This window comes from Alligator mississippiensis, chromosome 11 (genome assembly GCF_030867095.1).
Source record: "Alligator mississippiensis isolate rAllMis1 chromosome 11, rAllMis1, whole genome shotgun sequence".
NCBI lineage: Eukaryota > Metazoa > Chordata > Crocodylia > Alligatoridae > Alligator > Alligator mississippiensis.
The window spans coordinates 17,041,688-17,068,975 of NC_081834.1; the positions used below are offsets into that span (position 1 = coordinate 17,041,688).

General features: G+C 41.4%; 1 protein-coding gene across 4 annotated transcripts in view; it reads right to left on the reverse strand.

Moving 5' to 3' along the window:
• The window catches only part of EFL1 (elongation factor like GTPase 1), a 178,374-nt gene that overhangs the window by 18,638 nt on the left and 132,448 nt on the right, over positions 1–27,288 (reverse strand). For all 4 annotated transcript variants that reach the window (XM_019477647.2, XM_019477649.2, XM_059714627.1 and 1 more), the window contains 2 exons: positions 12,847–13,859; positions 6,504–6,688 (listed from right to left, as the gene is read on the reverse strand). In XM_019477647.2, coding sequence (XP_019333192.2) covers positions 6,504–6,688; positions 12,847–13,859 — 1,198 coding nt within the window. The remainder of the gene's footprint in view (positions 1–6,503; positions 6,689–12,846; positions 13,860–27,288) is intronic.

The window sequence follows — 27,288 nt, forward strand, 5'->3', positions numbered from 1 at the left end:
GTATACTTCTCAAAATGAATCAGCTTTTCTATTGTTTTAGGTACTGTACAGTCATAAAAAAGCCTGTCCCAAAAAACCTTTACAGTCAACAACAGGTTAAAACAAATGGGTGTAGCAAACAATTGAAAGGCCTAAGGTAGGAAAGATGAGGGAAGAGCAAAAAGTAGGCATGTATTTAGAGCTACTTGCAGAGCTAGCTGGAATATAAGAAGTATTTTTTTAGCATATTCTCATAGAAGCATACATTAAAGTGAAGGATGCATATCAGTAACTTAAGGATAAGAAAGTTTCAAACATTGTAATTATTACAAGCTAACCATTAAAAACCCATTAAAATCAGACTTTATATTAAAAGAATTGTAGGTAAACTAAGGAAATTGAATACAGTTAAAGTTGCCCAAGCAAACTTAACATTGCCTAGCAGTAACACTATGACAGCTAATCTATCTGCAAAACTCAGTTTATTCTAATCTCAGACCATAGACACAGGAGTGCACATTAATAGCTGTTGAATGAATCATTGCAAGGAGGTAATAAAGTTGTTCATATACAAACATTAAACAAGCAATGAAAAGAGCATGTTACTACGATATCTTTCATAGATTACAGAGCTATAAAATATTAATCCAAAAGAATTTACACTAAAAATAAATTAAGTCCAGATACCTCTGTACCTTTTGACTGCTTTGCACTACTTCAGAGCAACACAAGGTAGTCAAAGCCAAGAGGTCAGCTGAGATGGGTTTACAGCTCCAATAAATAACTGGAGCAGTGCAAAGCAGCTGGAATGCGCGGTTGAAAGCTGGTTGCATGCCACTGTAGAATCTTTAAGAGCAAACTATGGGCCAAGCACCTTAGGAGTGAGAACTCAACACATGTACAGTACTTCTCTGACACCGCTGCCTCATTTCAACTAACTGAATTACAGCCTAGAAATGCATTAGCTGGAGAGGAAAAATAATGATTATCTGATGTATTTACAATATAAAGCTAGTTTAATTAAAAACCTACCTGTATTAATGACTTGTTTCTTCTTTATGTGTCAGAAGAATCAGATTAAACAATTAATACTTTAGTTTAAAGGTAATCTAATTTATTCAGGCAAAGCCCAGGCAAAAAGTTTCAATGAATTGTAGCTGTTTGAAAATCTGCATATCCTCCACCCCCTCTCCCCCATTACTAAGAGAGTTCAGGAGAAGAAAAACCCTAGCAAAGGACTAATTTTAAAATTATTTTTATCTTAAAACAGATTCACTTGTAAATAATCAGAGAGTTCATCAGTACAGTGCAGAGAGTAAGTGAAATAAACATGCAGAGGACACACTTATTCTTTGGACACAAAAGATCTGATTCTGGCCATAAATGCAAACCAAATCCCATTAGGAGCTCAAGAAATGCCTCCCTAAGAAATCAAACGTTATAAAGAAATACATGGGAAAAAGTTCAAGAAACAATGATTAAAAGTATCAAAAACAGTGGAAAAAAGACAATGCGAGGATAATATAAGACATGCCCTGAGATTTGTCTAACGCGAGGGCATGAATTTTGAGTTTTCTAATTTAATGGTGTGTGACTATTTGAAGTTTAAATACAAATACTGGTACAACCTCAACCAAGAAGTGGAGCTAGTAGGGTGGTCTATGACCTTTCATTCCAAAAAATATCCTGCACCTTCTTCCAGGAAACTGTAGTAGCTCCTTTTTCTGTAACTGTTGTCGACAGCTATTGCTAAAGAAAGCTCAGACTAGAGAAGTGTTTTTACTGCATTCCATAAAATTCCCTTCAAATTGCTAAAAAATCATTGTTTCCATTTTCTTACACTAACAACAACATTTTGGCACCATGTCAAAATAAGTGAACATGGAATATTACTATATGTTGTCTAATCTGATGCACTGCATAGCCCCAGGCAAATATCTTTATCACATTTTTCTCATCTGTAAACTGAGGATAATACTCTTTTTGTTTTTCACTGTACGCACTGGTAAATTCATTTATGACTGTGATGCACTCAGATGCTACAAGAATGGGAACAATTCAGACACTACAAGGATGAACACCTCAGAAGAGATCATGAGGATATGAACAATTCAGTATTCACCATGACGTTTAAAGTTAATAAGGCAGTGCCTATAAATTGAAGGATGACAAAATATTGAATGAATGCCTCAGTAGCTCAGCACTGTCCATACTAAGGGACAGGGTCCAGTGGGAAAAGACAGCAGGGGATCTTCTAATTAAAAATGTGTATCACAATACATATATGCCCAGGGAGTGGAATCCATGCAAATGAAAATCAAAACGTCTTACAATAATAATGATTCAAATAAAAACTGCACTGATAATCAGCATTTACCAGCCAAAATGGGAAAGAGGCAATTTACCAAACCTGATTCGGTATTTGAAGTGTGGGAGTACCATGCAAACTCATTCTATATGTGATAGGGGTGGATGCCATCTTAATTCTTAATCATATCTTGTTAGTTTCCTTAGCAAAAAGACTGCCAGCCTTGCAAATATCTCCCAGGTTCTAAAGGACAAGCTATGTTTTTTCTGGCACGTACAACACACCACCAGTAGAGCTTCTGCAAATGGTACTTATTTAACAATTCTGTTGACGTGCGAGTAGAATTCACTCCCTCTCCCACCACTGCTGCGAGCCAACAAAGCTATCAGCATAGGAAAAAGTTCATTTTTTCAGAAAAATAAGTGAAAATTACTTTGAATGGACAAAAAGCAGATCTGCTTAGAAAGGTGACATATTTACAGCCACTACTTTGACGATACCTAACTTTTAATATTTGGACTAATTAAAATCCCCTCTAAAGCCTCAGTTTCTGAGTTTGCTAAAAGCCACCCAAATTGTCTCTGTATTCCACCAACACATTCCTGCCTCTTTACATACTGGAGGCCGAAATGCTCCAATACTGGCTTTGACAAAACATATTACAAACATATGAATATTAAATCTGGGGAGCAGCAGTTATTATTCAAAGACATTTTTCTACATTCTCATAGGCAGCCTCATGTCAGATTCCAGACTGAGGTGGCAAATCTAGAGGCTGTAATTTTTTTCTTAATATAGTTGCAGATATTCAGCTTTCGACTGGGATCTGCTTAAACATAATATAATTTATCCATAATTTTTTTTAATCGGTGCTTCTTGATGGCTTATTGAGTTACTAAAAAGCTGATCAGGTAAGAAATGCACAGGGCAAACACTATACACTCATCTCAAAGCCACTACAATGTTGAAACTGCTTTTGTCAAGTCATCGTAGCTACAAACCACGTAGAAGGAACATTATTGTACTAAATTGGGCTTGGATACCATGGGTTTCCAGTACCTCCACAATTAGGCATACACTTAAAATATTTTCACAAACAAGACTAAATATGGACTAAATTTCAAAGGAAAAAACCCTGACAAAACTACATAAAGTGATTTATAGGCCCCCTCTACGCATGCAGGTTAAGGCACAATGGGATCTAATGTGCAATCAACACAATAGCACCTTTTGCCATGTCACACCTGCATGGCAGGAAGCATGACTGTGGGATCACACATCAGATCCTATAGCACCTTACTGCCAGTACAGGGAGACCCTAATCCTTGGCTCCCCAAGCACTGGCTAGAAGCAAGCTCCTGCACCTGGGACTCGCCTCAGCTGTAAGGGGCGCCCAGATGTGGGGGTGCCCCATGCTCCCCCCATGGCTGGGAGATACAGCTGCTGCGATCTTCCAGCCCTAGGAGTGTGGGGAGCCCCTGAGGAGAGAAGAACACAGAGGCTGCAATTTCCCAGCCCTCGAGTCTCACTGCATCCCTGGGGGTTGGAAATCACAGCTGCACCCCACAGTTGCCTGCACCCAGTGTCCACAACTGCAGGATTCTGGGTTCTTGCCGTTGTGGGGTGCTGCCAGGACTCAGAGTTGGCAGCTGCTGGGGCTGAGAGTCTGCTTAAGTGAAGGAGTCCCAGCCCTGGCTGGGTCTGGTGCACCCCTTTGGCTGGGAGCCCCATCAAACTGACAGGGCTTCCGGTCACAGGGAAGACCCTGCTAAAATGTAAAAATTAAAGCTTCATAGCAGCCAGCTACAAAGTTAGTATAACTGCCTCCTTTAGTACTTTATAGCTGGTTGGAGCTTTTTATGGTGTGGTAAGTACTTGGCATGTGTACCTGGTCTCAAGGCATCTGCATAATTAGCCAGTTAAATGTGTCACACTTACAACATGTAGAGGGGGACATATGTACCTTCTGCTTTGACAGACAAACCAGGTTATCTCTTCCATCAAATCTAAAAAAACCCACAGTCAAATACCAAGGATCAGTGCACACATGGTGCCAGAGAACATTTGCCTCAGACAGTTTGGCCCTCATTTTTGTAACTTTAGCAATTTTATTTTTGTGACTGGTAATGTGTGCAAGCAATTACAAAAACTGTGGCTCAGTTGAAGAAACTGCATACATATGTTATGCATAAACACTTTTTACCATGCAACTGAGAAAAATCAGGGTGTTTACAGATGCATGCATGTATTTAGTGTGAACACAGAAGTTGTATGTTTCAAAACTGGTAACTTCCAAAACAATATACACCTCTTGAACACCAATACTGGAGGCAGTTCTGTCTTCTTACATGGGAGACCAGACACATCTGTTATCAGCTGCACTTAAGATGAGTGCTCCCAAAGCTGCAAACCACTTCCCACACGGGTTCCTAGCCACTGTGTTTGGAGAACCAAATTTGTGATGGATCCACACGTCCCTAAAGCTGTCTCATTTGAGGTTTTTGGTCCATGTCTTCCCTTTCTATTACTTTTAGCTTTTTTCTTTCCCATGATTTTTTTCTATTCTGCTCTCCATTTTAACTTTAATTCTTCCTTTATTATTGTTATCCCATACATCATCTTCACTTCTCTGCCTCTCTATGAAGCTGAATATCTCAGCCTTTTTCCTTCTTCTCTACATTTTAGTGCATTGCTTGTACACTAGGATGAATGTATGGAATGCTAAATTATAGAGGCTGAGATGAGACCAGAACTGATACTGAAATAGAACAATAAAGCTCCTGGCACACAGCATTTTTGATAGCAAAAGTCATCACTGAGAAAGATTTTAAAAAGTAGTTTCCCAAATGTTCTACGTCAGGCATCCAAAATTGTTGCGGATCTCAGTAGCAATTGCCTGGACCCTCCTTCCTTTCTATTGGCCATCATATCCTTGTTCCAAACCAACTATAGCAATTGCTTCTATAAAAGAAACACAATAGAAGCATATAATATAATCTACTTCGTTCCAAGACAATCTATCAGCTGGAAATAAGCACCAGCCAGTATCATGTGACCTGCTAGCTCTCTATGGACCATCAAATAGACAAAGTGGTCTACAGATGATAGCTGGCAACCTTGTAGTACGTTATCACTGTAAGAAATAGATCTCATTTGTACTACACAGGGGAGAGTTGATTTATGAAGTCACAAAATAGCAACTCAGCAAATGATGCAATAAAAATTAGGCCTTTTAATCCATTTATCAAAGTCTTTGAAGTCTGTACTTCAAAATACATGAAACGAAAAATAAATGATCAAAAAACCCTATACTTCAGCTAATTTTTTTAAATATAAAGTTTAAATGAATGACTTAAACTTGCTGACTCTTGTTCCTTCATAACCTGCTTTTAGTACCTTCAATGGGTCTTCTGAGTCTTTCTGCTATGCATTATTGTTCCTTTTGAACAAAAGAGCTGACTTTCAAAGCCTTCCCTGTCTGCTGTACTTTAAGATCAACTATCTGTATGATGGCAACAAAGGACTAGGCATTTCTCAATTGATTCCATTTCTTAGAAGACTCCTCACTTCCAATTGTCCCTTTCAAGAGACATCGCTTTCATCTCCCCCTTTATTTTCAAATGATGGACATAGTTTTCTCAGGAAAAGAAATTAGCTTGAGAACACTTTTACATCCATCACCACCAATCTGATCTGGAAAGACCCAAACTTTTTGTCCTGATTTCTGGTACATGAAGGCATATTGACTGAATTATCAGACCAGTGGTAGAGATCTGGAGACGTCTTCTGGTCAATAAAAGATTACTTCTATCCCATGCTTCATATTCATTGACCCATTTTATCTTAATGGTAACACTTACAGAATCTACATGAAAAACAAAAGCATCCAAACTCCAGAAAAAATATATTTGAAAAGTCATTTTGTTCTCTAAAATACTTATTTTACTGTGCAGAAAAATATAAACTCTCCAAAAAAGGTTAGAAATATGTATTGCTAAAGAGCATATCTGTAAAAGCGAAACAGAATAATAAAAAAGCTACTTTCTCTCTTTATTTTGAAGAAAATGCATGTCTTGACCAAAACTTAACCTTTCCCCCTTATTATTCCTTTCTGCCACATCTACAGGAAATAGATCACCAAAACAGATGGAGAGAAGGGAAGGTTTTTTTTGTTTGGGGTTCTTTTCTTTTTTTCTTTTTTTTTTTTTTTTTTTACCTCCCAATGGCTGAAGACCAGCTGTGGACTCGCCAGGCCACTCGTTCTCTTCCTGATTTCATCAGCAAAACCAAAGCTTTCTGCTACTGGCAGCACCGCCTTAATAATAAACACATCCGTCCCCTCTTTCATCTCTTCTTGTAACACTCTGCCTTCTCTTTTGGACAAGACAGCATATACACGACCTGAAAAGAAATAATTCATGTTAGCTTACTGAGCCTTTTACATCTTTTTTTATCAAGGGAAGAAAATTAGAATGTATTTAGAAAAGTTAACTAAGTTATTGAAGATACACTTTCGATAGCTCACTCCCTACTTTATATGATTTTAATTCATCCAGGCACCATATCTGTCAGTAAAACACGCAATGCCATAGTATATTCATATTTATTAAATCAACATTATTGGGTGAATACAATTATTGCTCATGTAAATTTTACAACACCAGTATGTACATTTCTGAAGGCACATCATCAGGGAAATTAGGCGTCATCCCTCTCACCTGGTCCTTTCTTCCTTTTTTTTTTTTTTTGCATAAAAATATTTAAGGAAATATTATTAAAGAAAAAGGAAAAACCAGGAATTATTTTTAGCCAGCAAAGGAAAAAAATGTTTCTATTTCTATTCTATTCCTTTGAATCTGCACCCAAATACAAGTACCCCTGAGAGCCACAGTGAACTAATTTACTGGAAGAAATATTCATTTATTTTGCCTAGTATTTGTTTGATTAGTTTTTTATTAAATTGGGTTTTGTGTTTACATCTATTGTGTAGTAGTTTGTTTGATAGCTAACTTTATTTTCCTAAACTGATACTTGATTAATTGAAGTATATAACCACTCCCATAACAGTTCCTGTATGAGCCATTATTTAACTTTCACTGGATATTACTTGGTGTTATTTTGTATTCAGTACACTTGTATACTACTATGAAAGGCACAATCTATTAAGTAATGGAAAAAAGACAACTCAATATTTATTGATGCAGCTGAGCAAAATGCAAGTAGTAAAGATGAATGGTGAGAAATAAGCTTAATTTTTTAAATTCCTTCAGTTTCTCAACTCTGAAGTGTTTGCGGTAATATAAAGATTATTTCAAAATATATACATTAACAATGTTCCATTAAACTTGTACACTGCAGTACAGTTTGCATAAATATCCTTCAACCTCAGATGCTTTAATTATGTCACCTAAAAGAATGGAGGATTGTACTGTTAGACACTGTTTCATTTTTAAATATCTTCACCAGTCAACTCTGCTACTTAAAAATTATAATGCGTCATTCTTCACTATTTATACACATTCTCCTTTATAAACTTATTAAGCAAGATATAAATGTAACAAGCAAGAAGTGCTTGTTAGGCTCTCAACTGAAAAAAACCCATCATTTTCCAAGATTAATTTACTGAATTTGCCACAAATGTGAATTTTGATATAAGCTAAGCAATTTAAAAATTAAAAAAAATGTCAGTAATCTTCAGAAAATCCCAGACCCCCAAAAAGTCGTGTTTTTATTTTTAAATGCAAGCTTCTACAGTAGAGCCTAAAATATTCACAGGGTTTGGTTCCTTTTCCCTTGCTAGACTAGGGACTTGAAATGAGCCAGGAACTTATCCCAACCATAACACATGGCTCTGCGTGACTACTGTGGTCTTCCAGCTGACGGCTGCAGCTTCTGCTTCAGAGGGCACCGCTCCTCCATCGCTAGGGAGCTACTTAATTCACAGTTTCACAGATTTTGCAGAAACCACAAAATCCAGGATTGTCAGCAAAAATCTATGAAATCAACGACAACAACAAAAAACTTAATAAAATTAAAATGCTGGCTCTCCAGTGGGAGCCAGCAGTCTTCACTGCCAGGAGGGGTAGGCACAGGAGGTCCAAAAGGCAGCAAACAAGATAGTGGCTGCCCCCTTGTTCCTCCTCCCCCCCCCAACTCGGAGCTCTCCGCCAATCAGCACTGGGGGCAGGGTGGGGTGGGGCAGCGTGAAGAGCAGTCAGCAATCAAGATGGCAACTGCCTCCTCATCCATCCTTGCCTCTGGGACCTCTCTGCCATTCAGCACTGAGTGGCGGGGCCGTCATGAAATGCCCACGAAATTGGCTCTGCATGCTGGGAGAAGGCCACAAACAACCCTTTGGCTCACCTCAATTTAAGTATCTATGAGGTGTGTGGAGCCACTGCTGCACTCCAGGTGAGTGTAGAAATGCTACCCCCCCCTTGAAGTAAGCAGCTTGTTTTTTACTTAACGACCTACTAAAAATTAGGTAGGTTGCAGGCCATCTGGGTTATATCACACTGCGCGCACGCAGACACGTGCACATACATACTGTACAAAAGCATTATCAAGCCCACTGGATACATCTGTGTACTATATTGAAAATAGTTCCAAAGAGCAACGTTAATATTGTATTACAAAATATTTATTTTACTGTGTTAGGTCAGACGAATGAAACTTCACATATACAGCAACAAGGTTCCAGAAGCACCAATTATTTCAGAGAGCTAGCTCTACAGATCTACTGGAGAGACACGTGCTGATTTGGCCAAATGGTTTTGAAGCTTGTTTTTTTCCCAAAACATACAAGCTAGAAAAGAATTTTTTAGCTCCTTAAAGGTTTTTCAATTATACGTATTGCAGCCAAGTAGTTTGAATTGTTGTCTCAAATCACTGCTATCATAGAGAAGTTATATAAGGACTCTAACAGCTATGGATATGACTCCACTGTAGGAACAGTAGTGCCTGCAGTGTACTTTAGAGATACCCAAGCTTGCTCGGATACTGGCAGCACTCTATCCTTGTCAGCGTGGAACCCGGGCTAGGCTAATTCGCAATGCTGGGGAGACTAAAACAGTGGCAACAGAAGGGCTGCACTCTTTGTGCCTATCTCAGGCTGTCCAAAACTGTTCTCTGGAACATGTGTACATACATGCATGCATGCATGCATACAAGCTGGAAGCACTTACCTCGAAAGCTACGAAAAGGATTTATTCTGATGTAATGTTAGTACTTTATAACGCATGCTGGCTGAACATGAAATTCATTTTGCATCAACCCTGTATCCACTTCTGTCTTGTACAAGGGGCTTCTTAACTAGTCTGTGGAATTCAGAACCCCCTGCAACCCACACGCCAAGACACAGCAGTCTTCATACCAGGGGAGGGACAGTATGCAAAGGCTACTTGTGCTTGTGGAGATCACGAGGTCCCAGTAAACTTTTCAAATATGCTCTAGCAAGTATATAAATACATATACAACTATAGCTCAAAAGAACAGCAGCGATTGTCACTCGTGTGAAAAAAATCCAGACAGAAATACTACATGTGCTGAAGGTGGGGGTGGGGTTGAAGAAGGATCAGGAACCTGAAATTTAGGAACATCAACAAGAAACAGTTACATAATCTTGGTGTATATGACAGTCACTCAGAAGATTCTCAGGGATTTTTTTGGGTGACATCTTTTATTCCAACTATGCCATTGGTCCAATAAAGCGAGACAAGCTTTCAAAGGCAAGACATTATATATCAGGTCATGTGATACAGAATGTCAGGTCTTTGAAAGCTCATCTAACTTTATTCCAGGCACATAGTTGGTCCAATAAAAGATATCGCTCCCCCAAAAACCTTGTCTTTTGCATAATTCCTGAACCATCACTGCTATAACATCACTCAAACACTATCAGAATATCCTCCACATGCCTGGAGTGTTCAAAAAGGGAGACACATCTAAGAGAACAGGAGAAGGAGTGTGTGGGAAAGTAATTTTCTACTGAACGAACTGCAGGAAGTAACCATACAGTGTAATCTATTGGCAACTAGCAGGCCCTTGCAGGATCCAAGTCTCTTTAACTTCATTCAGACATACACAAGTTTACAATATGCATCTAACTTCCTGTAAAATCACAGTGGAGATACAGGACAAGAAAGCCCAGCTTTGCTATAACTGTGAAGTCAGTGCTTATACCTCCAATCTGAGCTTGGTCTCACTAAATTCCATTGTGGTAAAAACCAGACAGCCTTATCTCAACTTGGATTTTTATGACAAGATGGGTGTCAGTTATATCACTAAAAAAAAAAAAAAAATCACCTTTTTTTCCCACAGTGAGGACACAGCTTTAGATAGCAGAAAATGACATTGAATTTTGGTAGTATGAAAATCGGTGTGCATACTTAGAATCATACGTGGTCAGAGTACAGAAGGGCTCTAAGGCAAAGTATTGCTGATGCAGCAATGGGCAATACTTATAAACCATGGATTTTCTGCCAATTGGAGAAGTCTGACATTATTTCCAGAGTTACATGGAAAAATATAAAATTCCTATTGACCACCACATTTTTGTCTAGGGCTTTCATCTCATTTTTAAGCTTACCTACTTTCTTCTCCAACTTTTCTATCTTTAGGCACAACAGCAGCTCTTTCAAGCCAGCCATTTCTGGCCTTAACCCATCATCTAAAACTTAATCAAGTTGGCAAAATGTAGACACGGGAGATATGCTAGCAGGCAGGGCCAGGCTGGATACAGAGGCAGCTACAGGGATGAATAACTGGAGGACTGTGCCATCAGTGGATGCTCCTGCCTTTGCCACATTCTGCACATTGTGGTATGCAGTCAGGCTTTCTGTTGTGTGAGGACCTTGGGAGCTGAGCAGTCTTCAGCATTCAGCCCCTCCTAATGCAGGGGGAATGTGCCAGTTCTGCTCCAGATGGACTTTCTATACTCCTGGAAGAGGGATTGCTATTTTTGCCCATTTACATTTAGAAGCATCTCTTATTCTGACATGAATTCTTACCCTACTATAAGTCACCCCCACATTTGCAGGTTCAATTCTAGGGAAAGCAGCCTTTTTCCTAAATATAAGTTGAAAACTACAGATAAATGCAACAGATAAAAAAAATCCCATGGGAGAATCAAATAACCAAGGAAAGCACCCAAATGGTTAAATTTAAAATATACTAAAATAAAAACTGCATTGAAAAAATTCTGACTTGCTATTTTTACTGCAGGCACAAAATACTGCAAGTACAGAAATGAAGACTGATGGGGGACTGATCATAGATTGACCCCACATAGAATTTGAGTGCAATTTTATGTCTTTTCTAGAGGAAAAAAGGTAGAGTTATAATCAGAATAATACAGTAAATGTGCCAAATAAGTTAAAAAGTATAGAAAGCTACACTTTTAGATTCTATACAGAAATGTATTCTACATTGTTGTGCCCCTCCTGTACCCCATGCATCAGACTCATCAAGCTTTTAGATCTTGGAGTGCTTCCAGCACTGAATGGAAGCACAGAAACATACAGAGCACCTACTAAAAGCCAAAGCATTTCTCTTCACCGCACCATACCACACCACATTACACCACACACAATCAATCTTATGTTTTGCCCATGAAATGAGTTTCTTGTTTTCCGTAACTCATACCATTTCCAATACATATAAAACCTTCGTTCTATTTTAAATTACTGCACATGAAATACACTAACTTCAGTTGTGAGTAGTGCATTTAGAGCAATGAAAATTGAAAGAAAACCTCAAGGAACTGGACTCAACTTGTTGCAGCAGGAAGTGTCTACAACATGAAAATCTATGGGCATAATTAAAAAACAAAATCAAGGGCAACTTAAATGGCAATGTAAGTAAGTCATAAAAACAGGCTCGAGTAGGTGTAAGTGGTGAAGTAACATAAATTACACCAATTTGACATTCAGTGGGTTTACAAAATGAGTAACTTACATACCAATGGGACAGAAAGGGAGGTTAGCAGAAAAACCTACTAACAGGATGTTAAAATAGTTTAAGATTCCCTCTTACTTTCCCTTATATACTAATGATCATATTAACTTTTTAAATCAGTGGTGACCTGGGATCTATAACCAAGCCTTTGCTCTTAGCATCCAGCAAAAAGAACTTTCCTCTCAATTTTCTGCTGCATTATTGTCTGCTTTCTAATTAAATCTTGATGCCTTCTGGATACTACAAAGGCATAAATGTTTAAATTTTGGAGCAGCATTTTAATATTTGTGTGAATCTATTATAGCTGAAATTTAAATCTTGTCAGACAATGATTGTTTTGCGTCTTCTGTTTCCAGAAGGGTATTATAGTCCTATGTCTATCTAATACAAATGCATAAAGACATTTTGTTATTTTTTTTCCATTCAGTATGATATCACTATTATAGGCACCAGAGATTTATGGTACACCTCCACTGGAGAACTATAAAATACTTCTGGTAAAACATTTAATCAAGTTAAGTTTTCTGACCCAGTATAATGCATAAAACTCTTAGATTTAACATTCAACAAGGGAATTATTTATGGATTTAAATTGTCCTTCTTACCCAGTACTTCTGCAGTGGCCATAATTTCACATGTATACATGGCAGCCATAAGTCTCTGTGGTTTTGCTTGCAACGCATAACGGCAAGCCTCTTTCATGGTGGCAATCAGTTGTCCGGAGAAAGGTCCATAGCAATCTGCAAGCAAAGCTTCCCCTTTGCGTTTACTTGATTTCTCAGATGATTTTGGACTACCTTGACTACTACCTTTGAATTCTTTATCTTCACTGGAGCATTCAGTGATATGACTTCTTGATAGACAGGTGGCTTCATCTTCATCCTGTTTCCATTCTGTAGCATCACACTCCTCTGACTGTTGCCTTTTAGTTGACATTATCTCTTCAACTTTACTGATGTCCCATTTTTCTACTATAAAACAGACACCCATGAGAGGTTCTTCACACATGGGACCTGAAAGTGTAGCCAACTGAAACCCACTTACTATGCTGTTGTCAAAATCTCGATATTTACTAACCTCCTTAGTAGTCTTATCAAGACACTGCCATACAGATTTTTTGTAGCCTTCAAACCTATGCAACAAAATATTAGGCCCACACTTTCGTGGACCAAATGACCAAATCTGATCAACAGCATTTCTCCACTTTCTTCCTTGAAGATTTTGCTCCATTTTTTGCTTAAATTCCTGTATCTTGTCAAGGGTCTTTTGATTTATCTCATGGGTTTTTTTATCCTCATTCAAAGATGCATTGAACTGGTCCATAGTACGAATTAAGTCACTATTTTCTTCAAGGAGCCGAGTTGCCTCTTCTGGAAGTGGCATGGCTCTTACACTGAGAGTTGCATATTTATTTGGTGTAGAAATTGTTATGAGTCCATCAGAATCCACCTGAACTCCTTCAGGGATTTTATTTTGGTCTTCTTTAGTTTGGTGTATCACTGCAACTTTCTGCTGCTTTCCTATTTCTTCATTCACCATATCAACTTTTGGAGGTCTTGTTATAGTCTCCCTAAATGGGATAATTGGTTCTGACACACTAATTTGAATCTTTGCAAACCTACAAAAAAAAATTGAAAAGGTTAGAATCTATGTAAAATAAGGCCCTGAATAGGGAAACTGGTGTTTGTGAATAACCCTGATCGCAATACAGATGACAAAATAGTGCATTTCAGGCTCTGGCAGAGGCCTACTGCCGTAAAGAGTGCCTGGACACAATACACCTCAAAAGAGGAGCATGGCTGCTGTAACATCCTTTGAAAGACTGCAGCATTGGGTAAGCTTACACTAAGGATAGAAACAGACATTGCCCTTGTGCTACCGTAACATTTTTATGGTGGCATAAAGGTCGAGCAAATGGACATCCATACCCCTTGTTGCATCACAAATGCCTAAGGTGACCATATGCCCCACTTTGGCTAGGATGCTCCCAGATTTCGTAGGCTAGTCCTGGCTGGTTGGTCAAAAGTCCCAGGCTGGAGTCCAGCAGGAAGGTGGAGTGGCATGCTGCTGTGTGGGCCGACTAAAGCAGGCACCATCCTGCCTGCATGTGGTATGTCCTCTCCTGCAAATCAGCAGCAGTGCCCACCCAGCCACTTGCCTGGTGTACCATACCACTCTGCTTGGGTGCAATGAAAATGGTAATAATTTCTGTTGCTTTACTAGAGCAGATATCTGCTTGCTTTATGTTCCAGTCACTCCAGACAGGTGTTTCTGGGGCCTGACGGGCCCAATCCTAAATGCAAGAACAAGCCCCTCAAGCCCTGGGAGCACCAGCCTGGCTTTCCCCTCTTAGAGACACATCCCAATCAATCACCAGGACATGTCTCTGGAAGTAGGGAAAGCTAGGTTTCCCCACTTACAGAGATGTGCCCCAAGGAATCTCCAAGGTGCATCTCTGCAACCAGGGAACACACTGCCACTGTTTTACAGGATTAGGCCCCTGCCCAATGCAAGACACCATGCTTTGTGTTTCTTCCAATGGAGCGGATCAACTATGGTGGGATGTATCCTGCCACAGCTGTCCTGTTTCACTTGGCAATCCTTGTTTATACTCTAAGGTTGGGTGCAACTGAAAGAGAAACAGCTGTTCCCGACTAACATCAAATGTTATGCTTCTAATCTGGAGTAAGACTTATTTCTTTTCAAACTCAATCTGCTTTAAAAACTGATTAATCTGAACTGGAATAACACTAAGGGCAGAATCACGTGCCTAAATGGAGCCGTGCGTCTGCAGTTTTTGGCACTTATGCACAGTTTCAGATTTTATTATTTTGCTAGAAGCAAAACAGAATCCCCTATCGTGCCTCCTCCCTTTCACTGCAGCACACCCCCTCTGGCTTGTTCTCTCTCTCCTAGCCCCACACATCTACCTCTCTTAACCTCACCTACTCACTAGTCACAGGCTTTTGAATAGCTACCACTGCAGGACTTATCCAGTCTCACATGCATATCTGGGTGAGCATGATGCGTATCTGCATAGCCAGACTAGAGCCCTACTGAGCACGCTCAGGAACCAAGTGAAGGCATGGGCACTGAGCTGAATTGCAAGCTAGGGACAAGTGCCAACAGCTGCAGTAACACAGCTGGAGGACCTGCAATGAAACATAATAGGATTCTGTATTCACAGAACGATTCAGGAACAGGCATTCTGAACTAGCTGGTCTGAACAGCTCCAGGTATAGACAAGTCCTTAATAAAGCCTTTTCCATGCTTATTTTTCTCCTCTTACTAAATTTTGAAAAACATTACATTATATAGTAGCTCTAAATAGAAAACATCTGATAGCAAGAAACGGTTTTAACAAGCTTGCTTGTATAAGAAAGAAGAATGCACAGAAAACTATCAGACAGTGATGTAAAAGCAATTAAGGGAGGGAAATAAATTAGACTTCAACTGCAGAAAAATATCAAAGCTTTTGAGAGGGAACGCCAATGATCTAGTATCTCCAGTTATAAGAGTCCAACATGTGAAGAAAAGGAACAGTTCAGTAAGAGCTTTTAAAACGGTTAGAGATAAAAATACCACAGAGTGATAGGTAAACCCTTTTATTTTGGGCTAAGTTGAAATGTAAGCTTTTGATTACTGCCTCCATTGGGCCACAGAAAACACAGAGCAGCATGGGGGAGAGGACATAGGAAATGCTTCATAATTATAATCGACTGAAATTATTTACTGACTTTTTCAACCAGGTATCAAAGGAAAGGAAAAAAAAACCTGTGACCGCAGCAGCTCAGCCTCCAACTGCCTATTAAACTGTTTCTGTTCTTCTCTGCTACTCAGCATCTCAGCAACCTTTATCAAAGCAATTATTTGTGGGTTAGAGTTTTAAGGTATGCTCTGTAAAGGATTCCTTGTATAAATTGATGGGAGGTTCTCTATACAGCAGAGAAAAGCTGTTTTGGAAGAAAAGACAAATGGAACAGAGCAAGGGCACAGCAGGAAACAACCAGTTTGAGCGACAGAAGTTTCAGCAATATCACAGTATGCCTGTAAGACATTTTTAGCATGGTATTTAGACATTTTCGCCTGTAGACACTAAAGAGCTGGTACACTCAATACAACACTATCAGAGAATGGATAGATTTAGTTTCCATTACTTAATTTTGCTGAAATGAGCACTCTGCAGGAAGACCTTCACTGTGCCTTAAATAAGATTTCATAGGGAAAATGAAATTAATTACATGCGATTAAAGTTCTCTCAGGGTAACGTTTCACATCCTTAACTGTCCTGGCATGTGCTATTTACTAGCCAGGGAACAAATTCTAGAAGTGTCAGCTGTTTCCCATGAAGCAACTCTCAACATGCATTAATGAATGACCAGCTATTTTACCTCAAGCATTAAATCATGATTCCCAAATATCATTTGTTCCATTTCAGCTACTCATTGTAGCTATGAGAGCTGAGATTTGTCTAAAGCATCAGGGCAAGCGCCACTATTGCTCTGCACTGAACCGTACAAGCATTTATTTAATAAACACAAAATGTTAAATATCTTGCTGATATCCATCAAGGATTCAACTGATTTAGGTAACTGGAATGCTGAAAGTCTGCTTTTTTTTGCTGCACATAAGAAAACCGTTACCATGTTAAGGCTGATCTCTCAGCAATGGACATGATTAGAAACAAAATATTTCTATCATCTAAAATATTCACTTCAGCTTTCTTGACCTTGGTACTTCATATATTAAGATTGCAGTACACTGATGATCACTCTGCCTGTTTCCAATGCTTTAATTACAACCTGAACTTAGCAACATTTATCTGAAGAACAGTTTGCACAAGAACTGATGCTATATGCTTACTTATACCCCAAACGTTTACTGTATTTACCTGATTAGAAGATGACCCTGGTTTTATGACCCCTCCCCCCCCCCATTAGACTCAATATATTAGGACTCTATTGATAAATCTGTTATAATTTTCCAGGTATAGAATCTAATTATTGGAGGTTTACCATTAATTTGTCTTCTTCCACTACCACAGCAGGGAAAATAAATCTGGGGGGATGGGGGTCAGATAGCCCCTTCACTCTCTGCTTCCCCCCTGCAACTTCCTGGCAACAATAACCTTGAAATTAAACATAGCTGTAGCAATCTGCATGTAGTACCCACACATTTAGTTCATCCAGAACTGAGGCATGTTACCTTTTTTTTAAACTGCTGCAAGTTTTAGCACAGATACTCAATAAACACAGTTTTGAGCAGCATTTTGGCACCTACTTATATGTAGTATAAACTATGCATGATAGTAGTCCAAAGGCTTATGATTTACAACATAGTTCACTGGACTGGACTGACCCCACCAGAGTCAACAGCATTTCAAGCCATGATGACCCTACAGCTCAGCACTGCTGAGTATGTGTGTGTGTATTCCAAATACCTGCCATAAAGAATCCTGGTGCTAATTAGCACCCATTCACGACTTGTTAAAAGTTTGTGTTGTCATCACAAGTCCTGGGATGCTCCAAAAATCTGTATGCAAATGAGGTGCAGGGCAACCTGGGGAAGGACCACACTAATGCACCAGGCTGAGAGATGGGGCAACAGATGGGCGAGCTGTTTGGGGCCCTGTTTCATGTTTGCCAAGCCTGGTAAAGAAACAGGAATCACTCGAAAAGGTAAAAGTACAGCTCAGCTGTGGGAGTGAAAAGGAAGTAATAATGTATGCAATGTATTGACTCACCAGGCCTTAAAAACAGTTAGTGGTAAAGGGGATTCCACTTAGTGGGCACTACCATATGTCTTATTCAGGTGGGCTGCATTACCCTGTCCTTGTTGTAGGTTTCCATCAGCATGTTTGCCCAATACGGGCCACGTGTTTTATAGTCATGCTCAGTGTTGGTTGCATTTAATCAACTTCATAGTTGGTTTCCACTGCTGAACACATGCTGCTTTTGGCAACAGTTTAATGATAGACAATGTATTTAGTGAGATTTCTTTCTATGCAATCACAAGATGAGGGACCATTTTCTAGGGCTGTGCAAAATTTCGGCGGGTGTTTCATTTTGAAGCTGTTTCAATGTGTTTTGAGCTCAAAACAGTGAAATCAAAATGAAACAAAAGGCTTCAAAACAGCTTCAAAACAAAACGAGGGCACTCAAAATGTTTCAAGTTTTGAAGCCACGCTTGCTTGCAGCTAAACACAAACTAAAGGGACGAAGGGGACAGAGGCGGAGAAGGACTGCTCTGATATTGACTGTGTAGTTGGCCAGTGACTGTGATCCTTCCCTGAGGTCCCTTCCAATCCCAGTGCTCTGGGGGAGGGATGGAAAAAGAGCATAAAAACACTGTTTGAACTGAGCTTTCTTTCTGCCTTCACATTTAGAAGAGACACAGGTTTTGCTCTGAAAAGTTTGAAGTGCAGTTTCCCAGAAACCCCTGCACCGATCTCCTTGAAACTTGACAGGCTTTGTGGCCTCAGCAGGAGGCTTTTTGACCTCAGCAGGGGCTACCATCCCAGCTGTTTTCATTTGAATCAGGAAATAAATGACAAAGTTATTCCCCATTATAGCTTATGGGCGAAACGTTGAAATGCGTCAAAAGAGCGAAAACAGTTTTAACAAAATGAAAAGGAACAGTGTTTCAAAACAGTCGAAACAGCTGAAATGTCGAAAAGGAAGTCAAACCGAAATGGTGCTGTTTCATACAGCTCTACTTTTTCCCCTTGCCAATTAGGGGGGGAAAACTTCATCTTGTGTTTGAATAAATATGGTATATGTTAAAGATATAGCATTCAACTTTAACTTCAAGGGTGTGAGAAACAACTGACAGCTAAATGATCCTAAACTTTAAAGTAAGTAATAGAGAAAACAGAACAATAATTTCAATGACCTTTTTGTGTAAATGTGTGTTTAATTATTTTTTCAACATTTCTGCTACTGAATGTGTAATATAAAACTTTCCTATATTTCACAAAACATTAATATAGGGCTGCGTTTCCTTTCCCCACAAAGAAAGCGAGGTCATTGGAATCCCATGCTACTGCTGACAAAATAATTTCCAGTTTCCACATTCAGCAGGAACCACAATAGACAAGTGAAATATAAGTGGACAAAAAACTGGACTCTTATCTTCCACCCTCAGCCCCAACTACTATACATAAATGATCTCTCCCTTCCAAGTCCATTTTCCCCCATTTAACCCTCTTGAATAGTTACAACACATTTTGAATGCAGAAATGGAAAAATGCTTGTTATATCAACAGGAGAATAGAACTCAAACAGCCTTTCAGAATTTTCTTCAGACAGGGAATCACAACTAATCCAAACTCAACACTTGTTTCGTAAAACTTGGAAGAAAACTAATGAAAAACGATTAGCTAATCTGCCTAATTCAAAGGTCCAATGGTTTCAAAAATTTGCCAGGACACAGACACTTTGGTGGGATTTGTACCAATGTTTTGAGAACCAGCACACATTTCTAAGTCTTGATCCTAGTTCAAAGATTGGGGGAAAAAAAAGTTGCAGCCTCCAAGTCCCATAAAAACCATCCTTGCTGTATCCAGTCGTTAGCCCCACTGTTGTCCAGGAGCCTACAATTACACTTCCATTAATCAGTGTGCACCTGCCTCCCTCCCCTGCCCCACGTAAGCCCTGTAACTTGAGCTTATAGCAACTCTGATCACAGAGAAGATGGTGCAATGAGAATGAGAGCAAAAAGAGGTTAAAGAAGAACTTACCATGTCAGCAGCAGGAAGAACAACATGGAGAGCAGCTGGAGTGATGGCAGCATCCCACCCCCTTTTCAAGAAACAGCTAGCCTGCAGTGGGCAGACTTGCCAGTTAAGAGGGAATCAGAATTGTGATTCATTACAGAGGGGGAGAGAGAGAGACCGAGATGCCAGGATGCTTGGTGAAGCCAATGGGTGAGGAGGAGTGTGAAGACTGGTACAGAGCCCCAAGTGCGGCAGCACAGAAACCTCCCTGTGGACCTAAAGATCTGATGAGAGCATAAGGGGCAAGAGGGGAAGTTCAGAGCCAGGAAAAGAACAGGAATTTGCTCCCTCAAGGCTGTTACCAGGAGACAGACAAGAAGGACACCTGAAACCTAAAGCTTAGCTGCAACAGTAGTAAACTGATATATTTTACAGTGCAATGAAGTGCAGCAGACATTTAGGCTAGAAGAATTGGACAAGACTAGGATGGGCATAAAGCATAGAGCAACCAGACACTGAACCTAGAGTCAAGATTGTGACAGCTCTGATGAGTAACTGGCAGAACAAGATACTTAACATCAAGGCTGGGATGTGAGGGGGAGATGGAGCCCCTGAATCTTACTCTGGAAAGAGATTCACCAAGTTCCATATCCAAGGAGTTGAAGGTGGGCTGTGATAGGACTGAACACCTCCCAAGCCATTAAGATCAATATAACTGTGTGGCAGGCAACTTCATCAAAATTGCAGCTCAAAACTCCTGGAACAAGGAGACATGGTGGCTCTTATTAGAGCAAAGTAGAAGCACTGGCAAGGCATGTCTGAGCCAACAGATGGCTCACAGTTAATATCCTCCATCTTGCTTAGTATGGATTATGCAAATTTGAAGAGTTCCAATACATTTTGTTCCAAACAAATATGCCTTTTAAAGTTTGAGGACAGCGAGATTTATCTTTAAATCATACTGGTTGTATTTTTTGATGACCTACAGTGGTCCCTTCATTAGGTTGTCACACTCAACTGTCACATAATGGCACAATTCATTTCACTAGAGGTTGTCCACAGGTTGGATTATTTCAGAAAGAACTAGTCTGAATTCCAGGAGGATAGGATCATCTAGCAAAAAGACTATAGCCAGGACTGTCTGAATTTGTCTTGCATCTGAGTATGAACAGAAACTGCTGAAATGGCTGCTTTAGCAGAAATGGAAATGAAGCAGAACTTCCTTCAGGCAACCAGCATTAAAATTTACAGAGACTTTTACCTTTTGTTATAACGCTTTCTTGATAAAAGGAAATGCCTTATTTTAAAGCCATTCTAAAACAGTCAAAGCCATTCTAAAACTATCAAACATGGTGATACAAAACAAATACTTTCACAGGACAAAGAATGTAAGACGTGTGTTTTCACATCAATCCAAGGATCAGAGGTGAATATCTTCCCACCCCTCAGGTTTTAAAAGATTAATTAAAAGGGTAGGAATGGCAATAGCCAAGATTTTATTATTTTGGTTTTATGAAAAGCAAGTTGCAAGAAAAAAGAAAAAAACCCCCAACACATGTCATTTTAAATACCATCTCCAGGGCTCCTTAATTTTTTGTGTTATTGAAGACTTCAAAGAAGTTTCCGGAAGAGTCTACATATGAAGGAATCAAAAATATAAACAAGAGATGATACATAATTAGGATCTCTTTACCTTGCATCCTTTTCTTTTATATAGCTGCACATGTTTGAGGTAACTAACTAAGTCTAAACTAGGGTCATCATGATGATGATTTCAAAATAGGGACAGGGAAAGAGGGCTGGAAACAAACACACACAGCAGAAATGGATTATACAGACAGCTACATTGACTCCCCAGACACACCCATTTGTCTTGCATGGGCCCAAGCGTGCCTGGCATGGGCAAAGTGGCTCCCAGCTTGGCAAACTAGAGGCTGAAATTTGGGGGGGAAATTGGCATTTCTTGATAATCAAAAGGACTGCTTATGAGCCAAAGAGGAAAAGGGTGATGGAGCTGATGAAGAGGCCTGCTTGCGCCAGTGAAAGTACTGCTACTCTGACACCTACAAAGTGCAGACAAGTCATTCTGCTTAATGCCACAGCAAGTTAAGTTTCTTGTGGGTTAGAGTGCTTGTGCTGCACAGCTGCTGAAAATCGAATCCAAACAGCCACGTAGGTTTGTCTAGAGGTGGATCCAGAGTTGGGGTCCAGCAGTGTGGTCACACCTACCTTCTGCTGCTGCTGTCTCCAGCTGAGCCCAGCACTCCATAAAGCAGGGGTGGGCAATTATTTGGGGAGGGCCATTTCATGTGTTTTGGGTGAGCTGTTGTGGGCTGGGGGGGGGGGGCCTAAGTCTAGGTGCTGACCTGGCCCAGTGCAGTGGGTGGGGGATTGAGGGGGCAGGCTCCATGGAGACTCTGCCCATTCATTCTGTCTGGTGCCCCCAGTGGTGGGTGCAGGGCAGACTGGTATTAGCAACCAGGCAGCACAAGCTGCCACCATGGGGACTGCTGGGAAGCTGAGTCCAGCCATCATGCCACCCTCACCTGAAGGCAGCAGGACTGGCTTTACATGCCATGGCCCAGGTTGCCCTCTGCCAAAGGTCGAGGGACCCATCACGGGCTGGATAAAATCCCTTTGTGGGCCAGATCTGGTCCACAGGCTGTATGTTGCCCACCCCTGCCATACAGGGTTCCACAGAAGATAGAGCCCCACGGCCAACAGGGGAAAGTGGGGGACTGAGGAGGGAGCAGGAGCAGGATGTAGGGAACTGCCCACTACTCCAAACTGACCTGGGCATGGAGGGAGCCCCAGACCTACTTCTGCCCTGCTCCAGTTGATGGCAGCAGGGAGCAGCTGCACAGAGACCCAGACTCAGCCAGGGACATTGGCAGGAGTGGAGGACAGGCTCCTTTGGGTCCACCACGATCCACTGGCTGGGAAATTGGCTTTGTGGTCGGACTCAGAGGGTAGTAATTGACAGAAGTCAATCGTCATGGTGCCCTGTGACCAGTGGGGTCCCCCCCCAAGGCTCTGTCCTTGGACCCATATTGTTCAACATCTTCATTAATGATGTGGATATTGGAGTCAGAAGCGGACTGGCCAAGTTCGCTGATGACACCAAACTTTGGGGTAAAGCATCCACACCAGAAGACAGGAGGGCGATCCAGGCTGATCTGGACAAGCTCAGCAAATAGGCAGATGAGAACCTGATGGTGTTTAACACCGAAAAATGCAAGGTTCTCCACCTTGGGAGGAAAAACCTGCAGCATCCTTATAGACTCGGCAGTGCTACACTGGTTAGCACTACAGAAGAAGGAAGAGACTTGGGGGTCATCATTGACCACAAGATGAACATAAGCCTTCAATGTGATGCTGCGGCTAGTAAAGCGACCAAAACGCTGGCTTGCATCCATAGATGCTTCTCAAGCAAATCCCGGGATGTCATTCTCCCATTGTACTCGGCCTTGGTGAGGCCGCAGCTGGAGTACTGCGTCTAGTTTTGGGCTCCACAATTCAAAAAGGATGTGGAGAAGCTTGAGAGAGTCCAGAGAAGAGCCACGCACATGATCAGATGTCAGGAAAACAAACCTTACAACGACAGGCTGAGAGCCATGGGGCTCTTTAGCCTTGAAAAGCGCAGGCTCAGGGGTGATCTGATGGCCACCTATAAGCTTATCAGGGGTGACCACCAGTATCTGGGGGAACGTTTGTTCACCAGAGCGCCCCAAAGGATGATGAGGTCGAACAGTTATAAACTACTACAAGACCATTTCAGGCTGGACATAAGGAAGAATTTCTTTACTGTCCAAGCCCCCAAGGTCTGGAACAGCCTGCCATCAGAGGTGGTTCAAGCACCTACACTGAACACCTTCAAGAGTAAATTGGATGCTTATCTTGCCGGGATCCTATGACCCCAGCTGACTTCCTGCCCTTTGGCCTGGGGGCTGGACTTGATGATCTTCCGAGGTCCCTTCCAGCCCTAATGTCTATGAAATCTATGAAATCCTTCTTCCAGTGTCTGCTCCCTGCCAAAAGGAGCCACTTGGAGATAGGAGCAAAAGCTGGGAGCAGGCACAGGAAGGAAGAATCCACCATCCACTCCTGCCACTGTCCCTGGCTGAGCCTAGCACACTGTGCAGCCACTCCTCTGCTGATCGGTTCCCATGAGATGAGGAGAGACTCTATGGCTCTCCCTATGCCTGGGTCAGCCTGAGACCATGGTGACAAGGGGCAGCCCTCCCTTCCTGCACCTGCTCCCTGCCCTGCCCCCTCCCCCCCGCCCCCCCAGTGCTCCCTGCTGGCCTGGGGGCCCCAATAATCACCTCAACCTCATTCCCAACCATGGTATAAGGGGCCGGATGACACACCCCACTTCATTATATCCTAGAGCTGCCTATGGATTTGTCTCATGGTTCTGAATTCCTACGAAGGGATGAGAAAGATGACAATGGTTAATCTCATGATCTTTGGCCAGCATACCTATGTTCTGCTTTAATGCAGGGATGGATAGGCCTATGGGCTACTGTATGACGACTCTGGAGATTTTCACATAAAGGGGTGAACTGATAGAGATTTTCTTGGGCGATACCAATAGCTGATTATTCACCAGGCATATTGGCCAATACCAATTCAATAACTGATTTATAGGAGCACAGTCCAGCAGTGTACAGAGCAGCACCCTGCATGTAAGTCTGTGGAGGAGAAGGGGCATGGGGGAGGGAAGGGGTATGGGGGGGCAGATGGAGGCCCCCACAGTGAGGGAGGGAGTGGAGTAGGGGCTGGGGCTGAGGCTGGAGGTGCTGCCCTACGAGGGCAGTGAATGGGACGCCTGGGTGGGGAGTAGGACTGAGCCACAGGCAGCTTGTCCAGTGGGCGCAGAGAGTTAAGGGTAGGGGCAGGTCCCCTCCACTGTGCGCACCCCCTGGGGAAGGCAGGGGAGCATGTGCCCACCTAGATTTCTTTGTGGGGTGGATGCAGGCTGCCTGCTGTGGGCTCGAGGCTGTCCGTCCTGATGCATTTTGCCCTGGGAGCTGCGTGCTGGCCGTGCCCCTCCTGCCTGCCCGGCAGCAGTGAAGGCAGCAAATTGTGCCTTCCACTGCCAAGCAGGCAGGGGATGCAGCATGGACAGCACGTGGCTCCCAGGGCAAAGCGCAGCAGGGAGGACAGTCCAGAGCCCACAGCAGGTAGTCCACCTCCACCCTCACCCTGCTCGGCTCCTAAAAATGTCCCGGTGCTTAAAAATGGCAGCACTGGTGCTTGAACTAGAGATCATTTGACAAGCTTTAGTTCAAGTGCCCACACCACCATTTTTAAGCACAGGGACACTTTTAGGAGCAGAGCAAAGAGGGGTGAGGACAGAGGCAGGCTTCCCACTGCGGGCTTGGGGCTGTTTGCCCTTCTGCCTTTTGTCCCAGGAGCCACATGCTGGCCACGCTATCCCCCCAGCCTACCTGGCAGCAAGAGGCGTGCGACTCCTGAGGCAAAAGGAAACAGGGCAGAGAGTCCCAAGACCACAGCAGGCAGCCCACGTCCGCCCCATGCATAAATCTGGGGGGGCACATGCATAATCACAGTGCGTCAGAGCAGCCTCCGCACTCGTGTACAGGCACCCACTGGAAATAGGCCTTAGGCCCAATGAGCTGAATAGTACAACCTTTGGAAAGGACATAAAGAGTCAAAGATCCAGAGATGTATGGAGGAAACAATCTTGGATAGTAATGAGATGACTGGTTGTTAGCAGAACCTGATGACTCATTGGAGCCGCTGCTGGGATCTGGGCTTTCAGCAGGGGCTCCAATGAAAGGTCTGGTACTGACAGCCCAGATGAACTGAGCATCAGTCCTGGAATGGCTGTTGAAATTAGCACCCACAGTGAAATGGGAAAATGCACAAGCACTTGAAGCAGACCTGCTATATTAAGGTAATTTTGTTTTATGCCTATAGTGTGCAGAGAATAAGTAGCAATGAGCAGAAAGGCATATCTGTTCGCATCTGGGATATGTTATAAATAATTCTGAAGAGATATGGAAAAACAAGTGCTACTTCCAAGGGCAATGAAACATACAGCATTAAACTCTTCATGCTTCCCAGCACATGCACTGAAAAAAAAACCCTTCTGTAATTTAAGGGCACTCTGATGAACATTAAAGAACTACTAAAACCAAAGAGGTGAAAATTTCTCAAATAAAATTTTACATAAATCCTTTACAACAGGAAGTGTCAGGAACCTAAATATTAGGGTTGCTGCTATCTCCTTATAATTCTGTAAAATAGCTTATACAATTCTCTCCCAGTCCTACAGCAGGAAGTTACTTAAAATTTTTCTAGGACCTGAATCAATGTAGGCAATATAGACAATTATAAATCTTACAACAGGAAAAATATGACATAAATCACAGCTGAACGTAGTCATGGCCATTTTTGCTTCTTTCAGCTAACTAGGAGACTGGCTGAGGAAGAAACAATAGTTTGTAGCTTATATAGCCATAAAAATTGAACTTGTTAGTCCTTCAACTGTCCCTGTAAAGTTGCAATTACCTTTCTTTTAGAAGTTATGTACATCATGCTTGTCAAATAAGAGATCAACTTCAGAAATATTAACCTGATTCTATTAACACACACACAAATATTAGAATTAAAAAATATCTGTAATTATTTACAAAGCTAAACTATTTCATAAGGTTCTAAACTATTAAAAAGAAAAGAAAATTAAAAATATTTTGATGCCAAAACTTTCAAGCTGAAGGTTCTTTTCCATCTATTATACATGTTCAGACTGACAATGTATTATACATACGAACGCCCCCCTTCTCACTCCCCAAAAACCAGAGAAACAGTTAACAGAAACCAAAGGACATTAGTATCTTCCCATTACTTTTTATTTAGAACCTCAGTAATAAATAAAAATGGAAATTTAAGTCACTGCTGTTCCCAAGGCCACCATGGACCAAGGGCACATACCAGCAGCCCATCTCATGCACCTCACTGGAGGGGTGCTGTGGGCCTCAGCATCCCATGTCCAAACTGCTGACATCTAAGGAAGTGGAGCCTGCATCCTAATCAGCTTGGCCTCCCAAGCTCTTACGAATCAATTAACCCAAGCTGCCCATCTTGACCCCCCTATAATGCATATATCAATACCTATAAGCCAATTCAACATAAATCAGGCCTTTACATGCCATTTTTAAGCCAACAGCTGCTATAATTACATTTGCATCATTGGTTCTATTCTGACCATTTATTTTCAGTCATTCATAAAATTGTCACCTTTTTTGCTGAAACATCCTAGGTTTGTCATCTACCCAAAAGGTGATCTTTAATATTCAGCAAA